Raw genomic sequence first — 19,146 nt, 5'->3', positions numbered from 1 at the left:
AATGACAGCCTCGAGAAGAATGAGTCGAGGAAGTCATCGCCGAAGCGATGAAAGAAGTCACAGCCAAATTAAAGACGCCGGAGCCAGCACAAATATCGCCGGAGCAGCAAAAGCTGTGTGATCTCGCCGCTAAATGCAACGATCTCTCACAACGCATCCTTGAGCTTTTGAACAAGATCAAGCCCAAGAATAAGAAGCCACTTCATGTGTATCGTGCGGCATTCCAAGCCTGGCGCAAGCAACAGAAATAATACAGCCGTAACACAACCAAGACTCATACCCAAGCCTCAATAACACAGTAACAAGCCTTGTCTTTCCAAGACCAAGTTCTTGGAAGAGATTGAGTTGCCACCCGAAGGAGCGTCTTCCCTGTCGACTTGTCTCAGCTGCGACCTTCGTGGCTGGACAAGTAGGGCTGTCAGATTTTAGCGTTGCGAGGTGCATGCTCGCATTGCGTTTGTGGACCAACGTTGAGCCCGAGACGGGAATTGCTTCCTGACTTTTAGGAAGGAATAAGCCTTGTGTGGGCTCAAATTGAAGATCTTAGGCGCATTAATCACATACTGAATTTCTCCTTCCTGCACGTATAATGACACGAAAAGCCAAGTCTGCATTTCCTAGGCTGTTGGGCCCCAAACAACGGCCCCGTTTTGGCCCCCATTTGCCAAGCCGGCTGAGGTCTTTACTCTGCCTCTAAACCCAATGTGACTCCGTTTAAGCGAGATGCAATCTTTCAAGATCCATTATTAAGGTTCTTCAAGCCCTTCCCCGTCATGGGTTCAAATCTCAGATCTCCTCACTCCGTTCCCGGTCTCTTCTCCGACCATACATCATGCATGAGTTGAGGAACTTCTCTGATGATGAGCAACGTTTGCTCCCCGCCGACGACTATGCCTTCCCACAGAAACAGTCGCATGCCACGACTCGTCCACTTCCCGCTAAAAATGGAGCTGTCCAACTCCCAGGCCGTCGATATTGGTTCCGATCGCTGGTACTGATCTTATGTCCCTTGATCATTGTGGGATACTTTGTTGTCATCTGCTACTGGCTCAATCCCGAAGGTGGTGACGGCGCCGTAAATTTTGGCAGACACGGAGGAAGATGGGTTTTCTACTCTTGGTTTTTTATCGGCGTCATCGGACTGGACCTCTCGCGGTATGGCCTCCTCGGAGCTGAAGCAGCAATGCTTGAGCGGACACCCTGGAAGTTCCCAACCTCGTCGCCCTCCTTCAGCATAGCAACAACACTTGGAGCTCTCCTTCAGGATGGGGTCGCTTTTTTGCGAGGCTGTTCCTCCGCAAGAGGCGAGACACACATCGCCTATGGATCATCCTTGCTTCTCTGAGCATTGTATTTTTCGTTGCCTTGCCCATCTCTGGTCTTGCAATCGAGCAAGCCGACGGTTACACCTACACATCCGGAAGACCTACAGTGGTCGGTCGCCAATGGAAAGACTTTCACAGTAGAGATAAGATGCACTACTATCCAAATGCGAAAACCATCTGGGAGAGCGGGTCTCCTCCCAGTCTGCCCGGCTTCGGTGTCCTTTATACTCAAAAGGGCCTTGACCGGGAAGAGTATAGTGGTCTCGAAAAGGTCCCCAACACTCTCCCCCTCAACGAAAGCATGCCCGAAATGTTTCTCGCACCTCAAGCCGAGAATCCTGTGGGAGACAAGGCCTGGGGTCTGAGGGCAAGCTATCGTTGCGAGATCATTGACAATGTCGACGATTTCGTCCTCCTCAACCCGAAAGTCACGCCCGACGCCTGGAAGGATTGGCGAGCACATCCAGTCTCAGAAACAGGCTACTCTGAAGTTACCCAACGGGGTCGCGGCATCTTTGACTATTTCGAAAGGGCCGGCAACATTTTGGCCTACGGTCAAGTCGCGTTTGGTCAGAGATGGTCAACCTACAATGGAAGCGAGGTGGACGACTACAAACCGGATGACTTGGACAAGGGAGATCTCCTGGAGTATGCTCTTTGGCAATACCGTATCCCAACCGCGTACGAGGAAATCGAGGACTTTTCCAATGACCTTGATCCCATTGTCAAAGGCCTGGATGGCAATCCTCTTATCAAGGCACAAAATGGTTCTTTAATCCCAAATACGACATTTTTCGGTGCACTTTCCAAGATTCAAAACAACATGTCCGACACGAAGAGCCTTTTTAACGACCGCGGCCCCCCGGCCTTAACAAAAGTTTATATTTCGACATCATCGAATCTGCTGCACCCATTGGCGTCCAATGCCGGATGATGTCCACTCTCGGGTACGCCATCTTGGACCCATGGGGATCTACATTTGACTCTTTTGAGCCTATGAGTGACCCCCTCTTCAATGTGAACATTACTGAGAGCCGCATGCCGACACTCGGTGCCATGGCCGCCACTACACTGCACAGAGGACAATACAGCAAGATCTTTTCTTCCCTTAACCACCCTGCAGCGATCATACAGTCAAATTCTCATGCTTATGATGGATATATCAAGCCCATGGATCTAAAGAGGACTGTCATGCGGGCGTATGCCATGGATTTGCTACAGCTCATGTACGACGGCAAGTATGGCTTCGAAGGCGGCTGGTTACACCCGAACCTTACCGCGACGGAAGAGTCAAAGGTACTCACACCAGGCGAATTCCCGATCCTGGTACCTATTCTAATGGTTATGTTTGGCTACTGGGCCCTTGGGTGCCTGCTGTTGGGGATATTCTACGGGTTCAGGCGGCGGCAAAATGAGACGATGGATGGGTATGCGTACTTCCGACTTTCTACGGACTTGGCGGATGATGTCAAGCCACTGGTGGGCGCTTTGATGAAGAGCAAGCCTGATGAGATTGATGGTTTGTGGAATGTTCCGGGGTCTATTGTGCGCCGTATGCGATAAAGCATACAGCACAGGATTTATACACGATTATGAGTTTTACGATGGATTAGTCAATGAATGATTGTATAAACCAATACTGCATAAAGCCACTTGTTTGTAAAGCCAACCGGTGATTGCCTGGGCACATTTACTGTTCGTCCTGTGGCGGCGTTGTGCAGCTCGCTTCAAACAAACAGTCGGGTGTTGGCGAATTTCCATCCGATGTCGGCATTCGCACAATTGAAACGTGTCTAAGGATGCAGCAGCATGTAGCTCCTGTCTGGCAAATTCTCTCTCCCTTCGGCTGGCCGGTATCATCAATTCGATGCATGCAAACCGAAGTGGCCGTTTAAGACTGCTGTCGTCTTCCCCCAGCCACACGCACCACCACGTGCCAAGGTACTTTGGTACTTGGACCTTGAATTAAGCTCACAAGCTTAATTCGGCGACAACGTTCAACGACGAGGAAGGTGCAACCTGACCCGTTATCCAGGCTTAAAGGACCCAAGAATAGGTACACAATTGATGGAAACAACTTTTCTTCGGAAAGCAGGCCGCGGAAGGGCCCTTCGAAGCCAAGGCATCTTGGTGCGGGGCGATCTGCCCGAGACCGCCCAATGTGCAAGTTGACACAAACAGAGGTTGGACAGCGGCAAGCGGATGATTGAACTGTGCATTCAGATTGCCGTGATAATATTTTCCTGACGTATGAGAAATTCTCTAAATTTGGTGTTAGCGGGCAAAATGGCTGTGATTGGTCGACAAGATCTGTTGCCTTGGCAAGCGAGGCAAGATTCAGCAGACCGACGGCATCTTGCAGATATGACACCACTCACCGCTGCAGAAAACAGGGGGAAATCATCTGCAATAGCGTTTGCTCTGATGCATCCCTGGCACACACCACATCACATCGCGGGGTCGCCAAACGGAAACCACACATTGGAGTACCACCTGAATCTTCAAGGCCCAAGTCAAGTTTCAAGAAATAATGGGAGCTGTTCATTTCTTTACCGCTGAGGGCAAATAGATGATAGATAAAATTAGGACCCTTCAAATACGTCCTCGTAGAAAAATGACCATGCATTTTCATTGGCGACGTTCTGGCACTGGCAAACACTGCTCCCGCGCATCATCACAACGGCTACGTGCGTCTCTAGCACTGTCGGCTATGAAGCCACAGAGCAAACGGAACGGCACAAACTGGACTCTCAAAAATACCCGAAGCAGATATGAAAAGTGAATCTGTTTTTATTCCCCCGTGTTTCTTTGTCCATTTCAATCTCCCTCTTTCCTCTTTTCTTTCTCTTCGTTGCTGATTCACGTCCGCCCAACTTCACACACGACACGAGCACGTACTCCTCATTGCAACCACGCCTGCACTGTTCTTTAGTCTGAAGAAGAATTGCCCTTGCCTAGCACTTTCAGCCGCCAGATTCTAGTACGTCCAACGTCTTATCTAATTTCTTGTGATCCACCCAGAGCCCTTGGTCCCATGCTTCCCTCCATCTGCCGTCTTATGCCCCATCCATGCTGACCTTCAAACCAGAAGCCCAACCTTGAGCGACAATGAACAGTCCACCGACCGAAAGATCTGCCGCTGTCGAGCTTCACTTTCCGACGACGCATGACGAGCGAGTCTTTTGGCTCGACCAGGCTTGGAAGGGTCCGTGGTTCCCAGTAGATGCTAGGATCGGCTGGCTGGGCACAGATTCTTCCCTTGCGTTCTACATGGTCAGAATCACTCACGCCGCTATCGATCGAGGGATCCCACTCGCTTCTCTCTGGGATGCCGAATCGCCTCATGGGCACCTACGTAGAGCCGTCATGAAGGAGTCTGCTATCTTGAAGGATTCTGAGGGTTCCCACCCTCATCTTCTGACCCCCGACATTGTCACCGAGGTTTACGAAATCATGATGGCCTCTGAGAAAACTGCATCGAACAACACACCTTCCGAACACCCCAGCGACAAGTCTGATGATGGAGATTCCATCGACTTGCCTCCCCCTCCTCAGGCGCAAGCGACGACGACCGCGCGGTTCAAACCGTTCTCCAAGACCGAGCATGAGTTTCAACTCAAGCGTCCCATCGAACACCAAGATGGGCTCTCGGCAATGCCTCTTCATGTCCGTCATGAGGACCAGTCCAGTCCTCTGAAGCGTATCTTTCGAACAACTACATATGTCTCTTCCGGCACAGCAGACCAGAAACCGACCGCGGAAGTCCCTCCGATTACTGGTATCGCGACCCAGGAAGAGCCGATCGACAAGAACCGCCGGTTCCAGCCAGCACCTGAAGCATACATGGGCTCCCCAGACCTGTCGACACGTCCCGAAACGTTTGTCAGTCCCAATGGACTGCTCCAGCTTCCTTCCTCGCCCATGCAGTCACCTGAGCACTCCCTCCTCCCATATGTTTCATCGCCCCCGGCCGATGAGCCACTGAACAAAGCTCCGACTCCCACTTCTCCAATAACACCAACCAAGAAGCGCAAGAGGGCCATGGTCAGCGTGCCCTCAACGCCGACACGCGCAGTCAAAGGCGAGCGACTCACGGGGCCACTGACAGTTGAAAAGATCCTCCGTCAGCTCACCTGCGACGTCCAGCTCACCGACGATGTCGTCGAACTTGTCTGTCAAGCAATCGTTGTCGAACACGGCGGCGACAACGTACGACTTCTCAGCCCTCTGTGGTTCGAAGCAGACGAGCCCAGTTCTTTGCCCCAAACGATTCGGAATCTAGACCAGGAGCAGACTATCTGTTTTCCTATTCACCATAAGTTCCCAAAGCACTGGACAATGGGTGTTGCGCGTGTGACTGCCGACCAAGTGGTGCTGACCTTTCACGATTCCATGCAGTGCAGTGAACGTGCCAATACTGTTCGACGACGCTTTGGGGCATGGATGGAAGCAGTCAGACTCAAGCAGCCTCTCGTATTCCAGACCAAGGTTCGTGCATACCCCGATAGCCCCATGCTTTGTCAATCCGTTAACTTCATCAGGAGTGCACACTGCAGAAGGACGCTACCAGCTGCGGCGTTCACGCTGCCGTTTGCCTCCGCCGTGACCTACGCAAAGAGACTTGCTGCGACCCAATCGAACCCTTTTTAGAGAAACGAGCAATGCTGGAGGGTTTGCGGACCGTCAGGGAGACTTCGCCGATCCATTCGACCACCTTTCCCCTTCTCCGAGAGCTCCGAAGCCGACAGAGTCTGGGTGCAGACGCGTCTATCGTCTCGACACCTTGTCGTGGAGGCAACGCAATGCCAGTCACGGCTCGGCAAGAATCCGAGGTCCAAGTTATTCAACCTCAGATGGGCCTTGGGTATGTGCTCGATGGCCTCAGCCTGGAAACACTGCAAGACCGCCTCAAGGATGCAGAGACTCGACTCGACGAAGCGATCAATGCCCGCGATAACGCCCAGGACACGCTCCGAGAGCTGGAGCTCAGCCAGAGACTGATCCATGACATGTACCCCCGCATCATCACCTACGTCCGGTCTCGCGGTATCAATATGGATGAATACAGCGATGCCACGATGGCAGTTCAGAGGAACTCGATGCCCAAGGGGTTGGACCAGGGTGAAATCTTCCAACAACGACGAAATATCATGGGAGAATTTCTGAAGGCTTCTGAACGTGAAGGAGTCGATCACACTCTCGCGGCTATCCGAGAGAACCAAGCCCAGGTTTTTGCCGACATTGGGAACACCCAACAGATCCTCGACCAGCGGAATGAGGAGATTACGAGCGTCGAGAGCGAGGTTGCAAGTCTTCAAGAGATTTGCGAGGCGAAGAAGGCATTGGAGAAGTACCCTGGACCTGATTGGCTGGCCTATTTCCAGTCCATGCAAGGTTTGTGAACTGGCACTGAAGGGTACAGACAACGATTCTCGTGCATTCGGTGTGGAACCGCTCCAATACGGGTGAGGTTTGCAATGATGAACACCACAATGATGGCTGGGAGAAGGACCGAAATAGCTTTGGAGGTTACGACTTGTAATAGAAGTGTATGTCTTAACAAACTGTGCCAAGTGAGACCTCGACCCATACCCGGCAATAGAAACGCGAAAGAAACAAGAGTCGTTAGATTATGTGCTATGACTCGCAATATTTACAAGTGCATAAGTTGGTAGCATCGTCCATATCTTCCATCATCGTGCATCCAATGGTTCCTCTCATAGAAAGTCTCCATCATCTCCTTAAGCAGGGCAAATACTCGCCTGTCGGCCAGCACCCTCGCCAACAATCTTGGGAACATCCTCAGCAGCATCAGCAGTATAGTCATAAAACTCCTTGGGATCAAACACATCACCAGTGTTCTTGGCAGTGGTGCCCTTTGTGCTCTTGAAGACGCTGCCAGACTGGTTGAGCTTAGCGGTGCTGTCGGCGGTGATGGGGTTCTTGACATTCTCGAAGTAGCAGTTCTCGAGGCGCATCTCGGTGCTGCCGCGGGCGTAGTGGCCGTATGAGGTCTGGCCGACGAGGTAGTTGTTGTACAGATGGGCATGCTTGACGTTGTCGACCGAGGGGTTGCGCTGGGTGGTTGAGTCGAAGTAGTTGTGGTGAATGGTCATTTCCGTGACGACGTTGTCGGTCCAGCCTGATTGGTCAGCCAACTGTGCAATCTTTGGGGGGTTATGGCGACTTACCAATGCCAAAGGCCTTGTTGTGGTTGCGGAGAATGGTCCAAGAGACAGTCAGGAAGGTCGTGTCCTTTCGGCTGTCAATGAGGCCATCACCACCCTTCTCAAGGTGAACGTGGTCAATCCAGATGTTCTCGCAGGTGTCCTGTAAAAGTTAGTCATGATTCGCCCAAAACACCCGAAGAACATACCATCTGAATACCGTCAAAGTCCTGAGTCTTACCCTCCTCGTCACCCTCAACGTAAGTGTTGCCGATCTTGAGGTTTCGGAAAATGATGTTGCGCTGGCTCTTGACGATAAAGCCACCCTCATTGATCTCAGCGTCAGCGCCGATACCGACAATGGTCTTGTCAGACTTGACCTCGACCTCCTTGCCCTTGGGGGTGATGGTGATGGTTCCCTTGACCTTGATGACATACTTGCCCTCCGAGCCGGCATACTTCTCAAGATCCTCCTGGGTGGAAACAACAACGACTTCTCCGCCCTTGCCACCGGTGGTTCCTCCGTTCAGCGAAGCGAAGCCATCGGGGGTGCCGCTGCAGTCATCGTCAGAAGAGGCGGGGACAGCAGAAGCAGAGGCGGCAGGCTCCTCGACCTCTACGGCCTCAGTGGGGGCTTCAACGGGAGCTTCAGCAACGGGAGTGTTAACCTCCTCAGGCACAACGGTGTTGACCTCGGCAGCCTCGGTCTGGCGAACAAGAGTCTGGAGAGTGGTAGGGTTCTGCTTGTCCATCTGAGGGAAGAAGCCACCCCAGTTCCAGGTAGGCTGAGCACCGTTCCACCAGTCGTTTCCATTGTTGTTGCCGCCGTTGTTGTTGTCAGCTGGCTGGGTCACAACGGGATCGGCAACCTCCTGAGCAGAGGTGGCCTTAACAGGGGCAGGGCTGACGGCCTCATCGGCACCAGTAGGGACAGCAACAGGAGCGCTGGTCTGCTCATCAACGACGGGTTCAACAGCCTCGGCAGCAGTAGTGGGGGCAGCAGTAGCGGGCTCCTCGGTCTCGGGGGAAGAATCACCGCTGCTGGGCTGCTCAGAGGAGCCAGTGCCGCTGACATAGCTCGAGTCGATCCAAGAGGTGGATCCAAGGATTTCGTCAATAGTCACAGCAGCACTGAGCTGCTTGGAGAAGCTGGCACGGTCACCGCTGGCACCGGCGCCAGTGTTTCCAAACTCGCCGTACTCGACGTTGTTGGTAGGGTTGTCACCCAGGGAAGCCAACCAGCAGAGTTGACGACACTGCCAAGTTCGGTGTTCTGGAAGACAACGCGGGCAAACTCTCGCCACGGGCGGCCAAGATAGGTCTCGCCGTCTCCGGCACCAGCAGCCTTGACAACTGACTTGTTGATGACGTAGTAGGAAGGGTTCTCCGCGCTGTCACGACCGTTGGCGGTGATGTACCCCTTCGCGACGACTCCGATGTCACATTGCTCAAACCAAGCAACAGACTCCTGGCCGAAGATGAAGTCGGTAGCACCCTCAATGTAGCTAGCGTGGAAATAGTGCTTGCCCTTGTTTGTCAAAATGGTGTCCTGGTAACCAGTGAACTGGCAGCCGTAGTAACCCTGCTCATCACCGTAGGCGCTCAGGGCGATGGCCTGGACACCCTTGCCTCGCGAGTTGGCGACGTTGATGTTGTACACCTTGAGACCGTTGTTCTTGGCCCGCAGCGTACCAGACGAGTCGTTGTTTCCAGCCTCGTCAGCTCCGAGGCTGTGGGTGAGAGTGACCTGGTTCTTGGAGTAGTCCTGGTCATCCTCGGTGTATCCGTAGATGGTGAGAGCCCCAGCAGACTCGGGAATGAGAACTTGCTCCTCGTAGGTTCCAGGCTTAACGAAAATGACGGAATCGGAGCCAGAGACGGAGTTGACGGCTTCCTGAATCGAAGAGAAATCGCCACCTTCACCAACAACGATGGCACCACTGGGGGCTTCAGTTCGAGCAGCGGCGAAAGCGCCGGCCACCAGAGATGACACGAGAAGGAGAGAAGAGGTAAACATGGCTTAAAACTGTTCCGTATCCGGACGGAACAAACGAAGAAACGAATGAGTGTGAAATGAAACGAGTGATAGAAAAAACACAAGAAAAAAACGAAAGACACGTATGACGAAAGACAAGCCCTCTAAAAACAACGCGAAGCATCCAATGTCTTTATACAAACTGTAACCAAGCTATAAATCAACAGTTAAGATGCGACAAGGTGCCCCAGTAAAAAACCCCTTGGCGGAGAGTCGTCTCGCTGAAACGAACAAGTTTCAAAACGCGATTTCCCACCAATTGACCAGGTCCGCAGACACATCGACCCATGCGAGGTTGCATCGGGACCTGAAACGACGTCCGATGTCCACGGCGGAAAATTCATTTTAACTGTTGCGCTTGTGTTTAGCTTAAATATAGAGTGTCTGTTAGTGTCAGTTCTGGACGTTTTCTCTGTGGCGTGGTCGGCTGATGTTTCAGGTATTGGCTCACGTTGATCAGCTCCCTTTTCGTTTATTAACTAGGCACCCGGCATAACGACATGATTAATGATTTTCTGTTCTTTATGAACCAATTCGCTCATACACTGGTGCGCGAAGAATCTGCGGTAAATGCTCTCCTTTGCACCCCGACTTCCTTCAATAGCCTCGAAAACTCCGTCTTGGTACAGATGCCGTCTTCTGGATCCTTCATTTCATCTTCATAGGCCTTGAGATAGACTACATGAGGCTTAAACTCCTCACGAGTGTTTGGATTGTACTCGTTGCCCGCCTCCTAAGGACAGACCTTCGCCCAAAAAGAGGACATCAACGCTCCCGCCGTTGACAGAGCTTTTTGTCGTTCATCAGGTTTCATTCTGCCTCTGACAACTTGCTGAAAATGCATATGAACCTGTAGTCTATGTCTAACAGCAGACCTCGTGATCACAGATCTTCTGTGCCGTTCTTTTAGACACTGGATTAGGTCTGACTCCCTTCTGGGGAAGCATTGTAGCGGAAGAGGCTGAGACGGAACCAGGACTGAGTCGCGGGTGAGACCAGAGACCAGGAATGAGATAACTTGCGAGACTGTGAGGCTCGAAGAAGAGATGCCACCCGAAATACTTTCCCAGACCACGGATAAGGTGCCCTGGTAGCCAGGATGTGGCGGCCGATCATTAGTTTGGTTGAAGGACTGGGTGAGTTCGTCAACAGAAAGCTCACGTCGCACAATGCGGTCAGCAACGCGCTCCAGGGCGAGTGGGAGCCCACCAATGTGATTGCTGATAACTCTGAAATCTCCATCCATCTTTGTGCGTTTTTTGAGCATATCAGATGACTCTTGGATCGTGAAGGGCTTCAGGGAAATATCCTCAGCCCCAGTCGGGAACCAGAGATGAGAACGTCTGGTGGTGAGCAGCACGCAACCGGGTCCATTCAAAGGCAAGAAAGGCATAAACAATGAGTCGTCGTTCGCGTTGTCGAAAACAAGCAGCCACTTAGCGGAGTGGGCCATGCCGCCCAAGAGGCCTCTATGTTGATCCAGATCGGACAGCCAAAGTTTCACGGCCGTGATGATTTCGTCGTCCGAAGACTGCAGCTGATCAAGGCCGAATTCGGAAGCTATGTTCGAAAATCCCCGCATCAATGATTCGTACGAGTCAGCTTGAATCCATAGCACAGTGCCAAAGACATGATTTTCAACACAATGATGACTGAACTCGACAGCAGTTTGCGTCTTTCCAATGCCTTCCAACCCAGATAGAGTGCAAATGATGGGGCATCTGGTAACATTCCTTTTGGATGGGAAAAATATGTCCATAAGCTCCTGCAAGACGTCCTCGCGTCCATAGAAAGATGTCATGCGTGACGGCAATGTCGCTATTGAGAAACGCAGCCGCAGATCGGCCAGGTCGATCAGGCTATCAACCTGTTGGGTATCAACACTTTGGCGAACCTGGTGTAGGGTTTTGAGTTCATCAATTCCAGGATCAGGCACATGGTGTAGGTGGTCCAGGACTCGTGTCGGGGCAAGTTGCGAAGGAAGGTTGAATCTTTGAAGAATTGTTCCCTTTATCTGCCCCATGTCGACTTTGCCCCATGCGGGCTCGATGTTTTGCTCAGAGGCAGAAGTGAACCTTGGCAGGACATAGATATCCTGTGTGGCAAGGTCATGTCGACCAGAGAGACTAAACCACCACTGATCACCACGTTCAATGGGACCATTGTTGGAATTTGTCCTCCAGAAGTGGCCAGGCGGTGTGTCGGCACTAGCCCTCAGGAATATTGCTGACGGGACTCTGTTTCTATTTTCGGTGCATGCAAGAAAGGCGGCGTACAGTCCTTCAGCTGCCTGAATCTTGAAAATCGGCAGACGGATTGACAGTCCAACATTCGTTGTTGCGTAGTCTAGTTTGCATCCGCCTGCGGCTAGGGACTTGTTATACTCCCCAAGAGAGAGCGGCTTGAAATGAGATGAATCTTGGAACTGACTTGGGGACAGTGCCAGCATTGTTGAGGTGTGTTCGAGCCCGTGGCCGAGAGAAGGAGCGGGCGGAGAAGTCCAGGCAAAGATTGTCTGATCGTTTGAGGTTTTCATGATGGCCTCTTGGAGGCGGATAAAGGCATGTGTTCCCTCTCCATAGAGAGGTGGCATATACACGCCAAAGATTCCCATTAAGGAATAGGCCATGTCCTCAGGCCGAGTCGTCTCCCTCCGAGCTGCCCACGACATTTTCTTGGCGATACTCATCACCTTGATCGTCGCTGGGATGTTCAGTACGACCGAGTCAACACCAGTGACGCTCTCGATCGTCGGCGTGAGCCACTTATCGGTTTTGTGTCCTAGGAAAGACCATGATGCGTCGAAGAATTTGACGTGCGTCGGCGCTATGAGCTCTTGAAGAGTCCATCCTCGAGTGAACCATGCACTCTGGGAGAATGATGATGAAGCAACTTTGTCTCTAGAGTTACTCTCGCGTGGAACGTCGTCGAGAAAAGCGTAGCACACTTTGGCTCGCTCGTAGTACGCAAACATGGAAGCGATGGCTTCGGAAAGCTCAGCACTACTGGACTTATTAATACAGCAGGTGTCAATCCAAACATGACGCAATCCATCTCTGCGAGCTTGCTTACAGCAACCCACCAGTTTTGCGTAACCCTTTTTGTGCTCATATCCGCCGGCCAACATGTCTTCGTAAGACACTTCATCTTCAGGCTTGCCCCATCTGTGAGAAAGGATGGCGTAGTCAGAAACAAAGGTGTCCCGTTGGAGTCGTATCTTGATCTGATCCGTATCCCCAGCTGGGGTTTCCCAGCTTATGAGATGCATGCCGCAAATGACGTGATATCGTGACTTGGTGGTGATCTAGGGTAGGGACAAAGATGGGGTTGAGGGAGTGGTATAGGTTCTCGGCAAGCCACCATGTGACGCTTGACACTCACGTTGGAAAGGTGAGTTTCAAGAACAGAGTAACTGGAGGTCAAATTGAGAAGGAGGCCAAACGGGCCCGAGGAGCAACATTCCTCTTTTATGATACTCCTATAATGTGCCTCGAAGTATGCCACGTAGAACGCCCTCTGCACGCTCCGCCACCCTTGGCCGACTGCGCCTCTAGGCTGCAAGTCTACGTCGCTTTCAGCCGAGGATCACCTTGATCCAACAAACATCGTAAAAGCACAATCCATGGACATCATCGCAATCCCGTGATTCGGAGGAGATGCTCCCAAATTGCCGTTCGAACCAGGCTAGCGACCCCGTATTGCCCCTGGTGGAGTTCGGCTGTTGGACGCAATCCGACCAGTCAGATTCTCATTTCAAGGCAGCTTCAACGCCGAGGATGCGCTAATGTCAATAGTTCCGATTCTGAAATTGCAGTCCGCTCGGAATAACATCAGCGGCTGACAACTAATCTACGATCTTGGGGTAAATATGAACAGGTTCCACTGTCTCCAGAATCCATACTTGATCAACTTCAATCTGGCATTTCGCGTCATCCAGATATCCACTCGTTTATCACCAACAATGGTTCGCTTCTTGATCCTCGCCCTCGTTGCGGGCGCTTTTGCCCGCGATTGTCGCCCCCGTATCAACGACGATAAACCGCTCAGAGGTGGCGACTTTGAGGGTGGCAGAAACCCCTTTACAACCTCCGGCGACAACGAAGTCGGAGGCCACCTCGTCTCTCCTGGATACAACTCGGAACAAAAGTTTCAATCCTACAACATGATCAACAACAACCTGCTCGAGATGTACCAAGACGTCTACACCTCGGGAGGCATCACCTACACGTGCACCTACAACTGGTACTTTGACAACTACTACGAGACCACCTACAAGAACGGGAGAACCTATGTTCCCTACCTACGATTCTATCAGAACAACGATTTGATCGGCAACCGCTATCCGACGGGAGAGGATCAGGTTGGAGACTGGCTGAGTGGCAGCATCACCTTTACCACGTCGGAGGGGGGATACGATCGTATCTGGATCGATGCTGCTAGTCCACAGCCGCCTACCGGAGAGGGCTCCGGTGACAACGCCCTCTCGATAGACAACATTCAGTGTGTGAGGCAATAATGGCACAAGTCACGGCTCGTTGTGGTACGGATCTGTTGAGGTTGGTTCTGGTTTAATCTTCCTGTCACCGCATTCTTCATACCTAATCACAGAGTCTATGCCCTATCATCCTCCCTTGGACAAGATGTAACCGCGTGATCTTCCTGCAACAACGAGCCTTGTTTCTCACCAGCCCAAATTCTCAAAGCCGCGTGAATATCGAGGGAGAAATATTGCAAGTCAAAGAACTCAACTGGCAATGGGTGTGAAACCTGGCTTCCGGCATGCTCAGCAGAAGCAACTTCAAGTACCGTGTGAAGCAATTTTGCAAGATGCCAAATCTGTCCACATACACGGAGAGCGTAGATAAAGAGGTAAAGCTTATTGGGCAAAGGTAGATCCATGGCCTTCGAGTAGATGAGATAGAACCTTGCCGCGATGAAGACGCAGTAGATGACGTGAGGATTGATGATCCCAAGAGTGTCGTCGTTGGCACCTCTAATTACTTCAGCCATTTGATCACAGCTGGATAGGCATCTCTCTGCGGCTGCCTCCCAGTGAGTGACATCCTCATCGGCCAGGGAGACAGGAAATATGAGTCTTTGGTGGAGTGATATGATGGCACTGTGTATTGTGCAATGAATGAGAATCGAGTTGGGCTGTTGCGTAGGAGTTCCGGAATGTGTGAGCAAGTCAGTGTAGAGCGGTGTGTGCACCGTCAGGAGTTGCTCAAAATCGTTCTGCCACGATTTGAGTCTCTGATAGACGGAATCACATTCTTCCTGCCTTTGAGATAGAGATATTATGGAAAATGGCTCGCAAGACTGTTGTAGAAATTTGTGGACATGCCAAAGCTCGTTGGTTACCAGCCGAACGTATAGTGAGAAAGACGAGGGTCCTTCAGAGTTACCAAATTGGTACATGTCAATGACCGACTCTGGGAATCGCCAGATTTCCTCGTCGCAGGGCAGGTTAGCAGCTGGCTCTGGCCTGGACACGGTGAGATGCCAGGCTACTCCTAGCGTCGAGGCAGAGTCGAGGGCATCGATAGCCCAAAAGGCGCGGATCTTTTCCTCGCGCTCTACAGCGGTCGTGGGTATTTGTAGCATCCGCGGAGGCAAGACTGATGGGAAGCCAAAGTTCATGGCACTGTAGGCGACTAAGTCTCGTAAGCCAAGCTGCGTGCTGATTCTATGGTGGTACTCATGTCAGCACGTCTTTAGTGGTGAGTGGACTGGTATAATACGTGCCTCTTGCACAGCGAGATCAGGTTCCAAAAGTCAATCATCCTGCCGCTGCCATACTCCGCCATGGTCAAAATCAAGAGGGCCTGTAGTTTGCGAAAAGACATGTCGTGGATCGCCGCGAGAATAATCTCGTCGGTGAGATAGCGACAGAACTGATCCCGGTCCAGACCTGTATCGACGGGAGCCTGCCGAGTTGAGATGATGACTGCAGCAATGGCGTCGAGAATTAGAGAAGCCGGGCCGCGGGGCTGACTTGGGTCATCTTCGCACAATCCTAGGATAGTAGGTTGGTGGAGAATCGGGAACCAGGAGTGGTATCGGTTAAACCAAATTCTGCAGTAGCTTTTGTAGGTCTCCAAGGATGGCCTGCTGAACGGGCTTCCAAGAGCAGCACTTTCTGATGGAGGTTCTGCTGGACCAGAGTCCACTGTTGTATGTGACTCTGGACTCTGAGGCTGCTGGGGAGTGGTGGTAGCGGCGAGATGCTGATTAACATGAGACTTGAAAGCTTGGAACTCTTGCTCGAGATCAACTAATGTGCCCCTGTTAGCAATAGCCAGACGACAAACAATCCTCCCAAGCCTCACCGATGCGCTGCTCCAGCTGGCTGACGTAGCCGGCCCGGAGTCCAGGAGTTCTGTCGCGTTTGATGTATTCACAACGGAAGGCGTTTTTGATGCAAAATGTACAGCTTGGACGCCGACGATCGCATTTGATCTTTCGCGAGCGGCATGCGTTGCAGCTGTGACACGGTTAGTAGGCATAGCAAGACGAGGCAGATGACTCACACCGTGGAACCACTACCACTCCCCTGCGGCGAACTGGGCATGTTGGCTGCAAGTGGCTAGTTATTTCCAAGACATGGAGCCTGGCCGTTCTGCGCTGAGATGTGGATATTGGAGGAGAGATGCATTGGGAAGAAGAGATGAAGAAATGGTTGGCAAGGCCGTTGCGGGGTTTTACCTAGCACATCTGCGGGGACACCGGGGGGCATGTGCATGAACGCGGATATAATTGGAAGACAAACAAGCTGCAGCTTGAGCAACATGCCGGCGTCTTCTTCCGGAACAGATGACTTCTGGGGAACATCCAGAGGAGACAAGGCCTTGAAGATTAGGGCTGAATGTGAGCACGGCGTGACTCCGAGATTAGCCATAAGTGTTTATCGGTTTTCATTCATCACACAAATTATAACTTCTTGCATATTATCCAGTTCTACTACTCCTCGATTTGCTAGGGTCACTGCTTGAATAGTCCTTCTTCTACTGCCTTGATCTGAAGAGCAAGGAGGCGCGAGTAACTGCGGCACAAAGCCAGGTTCCCTCCCATGCACCAAAAATGAGGGTGACCACTGGATCGCCACATCTGTAAAGAGTCAGCTTTGTCCTCGACATTGCATTCAGCAGCAAACTTACGGATCTGATTTCACCTTGTTCATCCAGGTCCCAAATGTCATCAAGTCTATCGGCAACCTTCTTCCCCAGTGCCCTCAGCGCCGTAGACCGCATGCCATCGTAGCCGGTTGCGAGCACGACAATGTCAGCATCCAACCGTGACCCATCGGCAAGAACAATGCCGTCGGCGTCAAAGTTCTTGATACCGTCTGAACACTGACGGACTTTAATCTTTCCATCGATGATCAACTTGCTGCAGCCGACGTCGATGTAGTAGCCACCACCTTTCGTGATGTACTTGCGAAAGATGCCGCTCTTGTCTGGTCCAGAGTCGACGAGGAAGCCTGCCTTGGCCAGTCCTTCTAGTGACTCCTTGTCCACCTCACTAATCTTTTGGGCCTCAAAGACTTTGAGAGCAAACTGAATGGGGATGGGGAGACTCTGAGCGTAAATATCTGCGTCCTCAGTCGGCGGCCCACCCTCATCGTAGATGCCTGCATGCTGAAGTGCTACTCCTTTGTCAACTGAGATGACGTATGTGCCTCCCCGCTGGAGCATGGTAACTTGAGCCGCTCCATTTTCGTAAAAGTTCTGGCAGATGTCATGACTGCTGTTGCCAGAACCGACGACGACCACCTTCTTCTGACTCAAGTCACCAAAAGCTGTGGCATCTTTATGGCTGATACCATGATACAGCATCCCCTTAAAATACTCCGAACCAGGGAATATCGGAGTGATGGGATCACCAGATTGTCCCGTTGCAAGGACGATATGCCGAGGCTTGAGAGTTCTGTCCATGCCTTGACGACTAACAGTGATGGTCCAGATCTTGTTCTGTTCATCGTACTCGGCTGTCTTGACGAATGTCCTATTCCAGACGTTCAACTCCATGATGTTTGCGTATGACTCAAGCCAGTCGGCGAGTTTGTCTTTGGGGACAAACATGGGCCAGTCGGAGGGGAAGGGGATGAATGGTAGGTGGCAGTAGTGAATGGGATCGTGTGTCATGAGCGTCTTTGGTGGTGTTAGCATCAGAGCCGACGTGAATAGAAGGAGAACGTACCCGATATCGCTGCCGCCAGTTATCGCCAACTCGCTCATTCTTGTCAATGATCAAAGTCGGCAATCCAATGTGTCGCAAGCGGACTGCAATTTCGAGACCAGCTTGCCCTGTAAAGTGTTAGACAAAGGCAACCAAGGCAAAAGACTGACTTACCAGCTCCAATCACAAAGACGGCCGGATCCTCGTCTAGGAACTCTTTCTGCCTCTCTCGTCTCTCTCCCCAAGTTCCTCCTCGCGGGTCAACATAGCCGTGCGGACGACGCAACCCCGATCTCTCCTCAGCGCCTTTAAGCTCTTGGAGAGTAAAGTTGATGAGGTAGGCTTTCCAACCGGGCTTGTCACCTGAGACAAGACGCACCATACCCTTACCACGACCGATCGACGTCTCAAACTCAAACATTGACTCGACCCAGTTCGTTCCTGGAGCGGGAGCCTTGAAACTGGGTTGGAATTTTCCATGGTCACGCGCGCTGATTGCGACGAGACTTGCTGCATCCTGGCTCTGCTTGATGTATTCGGATACCTTGTTGGACCCTTGAATCGTGCGAAAGTCCCAGGAAAATGCCAAAAAGTCTCGAATCCAAGCATCTTCGTTGAAGAACTCGGCAAGGTCATCGACACTACCATTTCTTACGGCTTGTTGGAAACTGCCAAGCCATTGCGTGACGATGAGGCGGGCAGTCTCTGGAGACTTGTCCTGGTGCTCTGGGAACTGAGGTAGGGTGACAATGTGCTCGTAGCCAGACATGATAGGCGACAAAGGTAAAGGAGTTGCTCATTCAGGTATTGCTTAAAAAAAATGAGAGGAGAAATGAGAACCTCTTTAACCTCGAGCAATCACTGCCATGGAGGCGCTATCTGCAAGCCCGGGAGGGGAAATGGATGCGTGATCGGCCACGCTGCGGAGGCTATCAGTCGCTATGCAACGCCGCGAGGGATTCCGCCTGCGCGTAGTTGAACGTAACACAGCAATCATTGCGACGTCCGCGAATGGGGGGTCGCACTTCGGGCCGTGTCTCGGCCGAGGAGGAGACACGGCCCGCGTCTGGATGGCCTCAGGCTTGAAAGCAGTGGGGGAGCTCATGCATGGGATCGTCACGAGACGACGAAGGATCGGGGAATGCGAACCGAGGGCGCCAAGAGTTGGCTGCTGCGAGTTATTGGGTGCCTCAAAGATACTGATTTGTCAGCTCGAAAAGAGAGGGAGGAGAGAGGACGCAGGAGTTGCATGAAGGGAACTGCACTGAGTTGCTTTTACTTGAGCTGGAATTGGTGTTATAATTCAATACTAGTAAAAAGAAACGAAGGCAATGCTGGCTAATCGGGTATGAAAATGCCAGAGTTGCACGGTAGTTGGGCGATCAGGGAATAGAGCAAACCCCTCACCAATCAAAACGTCAAGATCCCCAAAAATATCGGC

At 51.9% G+C, this 19,146-nt stretch overlaps 6 protein-coding genes across 6 annotated transcripts; 3 read left to right on the top strand and 3 right to left on the bottom strand.

Moving 5' to 3' along the window:
- Positions 1-832: 832 nt before the first annotated feature.
- Positions 833-2,888, top strand: MRS44_016768 (uncharacterized protein; the record flags this gene model as incomplete). Its single annotated transcript, XM_065618171.1, has 3 exons — positions 833-1,155; positions 1,254-2,150; positions 2,204-2,888. 3 exons carry the CDS (start codon positions 833-835, stop codon positions 2,886-2,888), a joined length of 1,905 nt encoding a protein of 634 aa, XP_065474243.1.
- A 1,545-nt stretch (positions 2,889-4,433) lies between these two features.
- MRS44_016767 (uncharacterized protein) lies at positions 4,434-6,727 on the top strand (the record flags this gene model as incomplete). The annotated part of the gene is made up of 2 exons (XM_046284144.2): positions 4,434-5,813; positions 5,867-6,727. The coding sequence occupies 2 exons, from the start codon at positions 4,434-4,436 to the stop codon at positions 6,725-6,727; spliced, it is 2,241 nt and encodes a 746-aa protein (XP_046130635.2).
- Positions 6,728-7,066: 339 nt separating this feature from the next.
- MRS44_016766 (uncharacterized protein) lies at positions 7,067-9,509 on the bottom strand (the record flags this gene model as incomplete). Its single annotated transcript, XM_046272813.2, has 4 exons — positions 7,067-7,467; positions 7,517-7,655; positions 7,702-8,691; positions 8,745-9,509. 4 exons carry the CDS (start codon positions 9,507-9,509, stop codon positions 7,067-7,069), a joined length of 2,295 nt encoding a protein of 764 aa, XP_046130636.2.
- A 556-nt stretch (positions 9,510-10,065) lies between these two features.
- On the bottom strand, positions 10,066-12,795 carry MRS44_016765 (uncharacterized protein; the record flags this gene model as incomplete). Its single annotated transcript, XM_065618170.1, has 2 exons — positions 10,066-10,257; positions 10,507-12,795. The coding sequence occupies 2 exons, from the start codon at positions 12,793-12,795 to the stop codon at positions 10,066-10,068; spliced, it is 2,481 nt and encodes an 826-aa protein (XP_065474242.1).
- A 693-nt stretch (positions 12,796-13,488) lies between these two features.
- On the top strand, positions 13,489-14,043 carry MRS44_016764 (uncharacterized protein; the record flags this gene model as incomplete). The annotated part of the gene is made up of 1 exon (XM_046278652.1): positions 13,489-14,043. One exon carries the CDS (start codon positions 13,489-13,491, stop codon positions 14,041-14,043), a length of 555 nt encoding a protein of 184 aa, XP_046130639.1.
- Positions 14,044-14,138: 95 nt separating this feature from the next.
- MRS44_016763 (uncharacterized protein) lies at positions 14,139-18,474 on the bottom strand (the record flags this gene model as incomplete). Its single annotated transcript, XM_065618169.1, has 6 exons — positions 14,139-15,213; positions 15,327-16,011; positions 16,233-16,374; positions 16,685-17,677; positions 17,727-17,833; positions 17,880-18,474. The coding sequence occupies 6 exons, from the start codon at positions 18,472-18,474 to the stop codon at positions 14,139-14,141; spliced, it is 3,597 nt and encodes a 1,198-aa protein (XP_065474241.1).
- Positions 18,475-19,146: the final 672 nt, after the last annotated feature.

The sequence above is a fragment of the Fusarium solani genome (assembly GCF_023522795.1).
Source record: "Fusarium solani strain SB1 chromosome Unknown bctg00000012, whole genome shotgun sequence".
NCBI lineage: Eukaryota > Fungi > Ascomycota > Sordariomycetes > Hypocreales > Nectriaceae > Fusarium > Fusarium solani.
The sequence above is the reverse complement of the archived record's forward strand: the minus strand, read 5'-3'. Positions and strand labels throughout refer to the sequence as shown.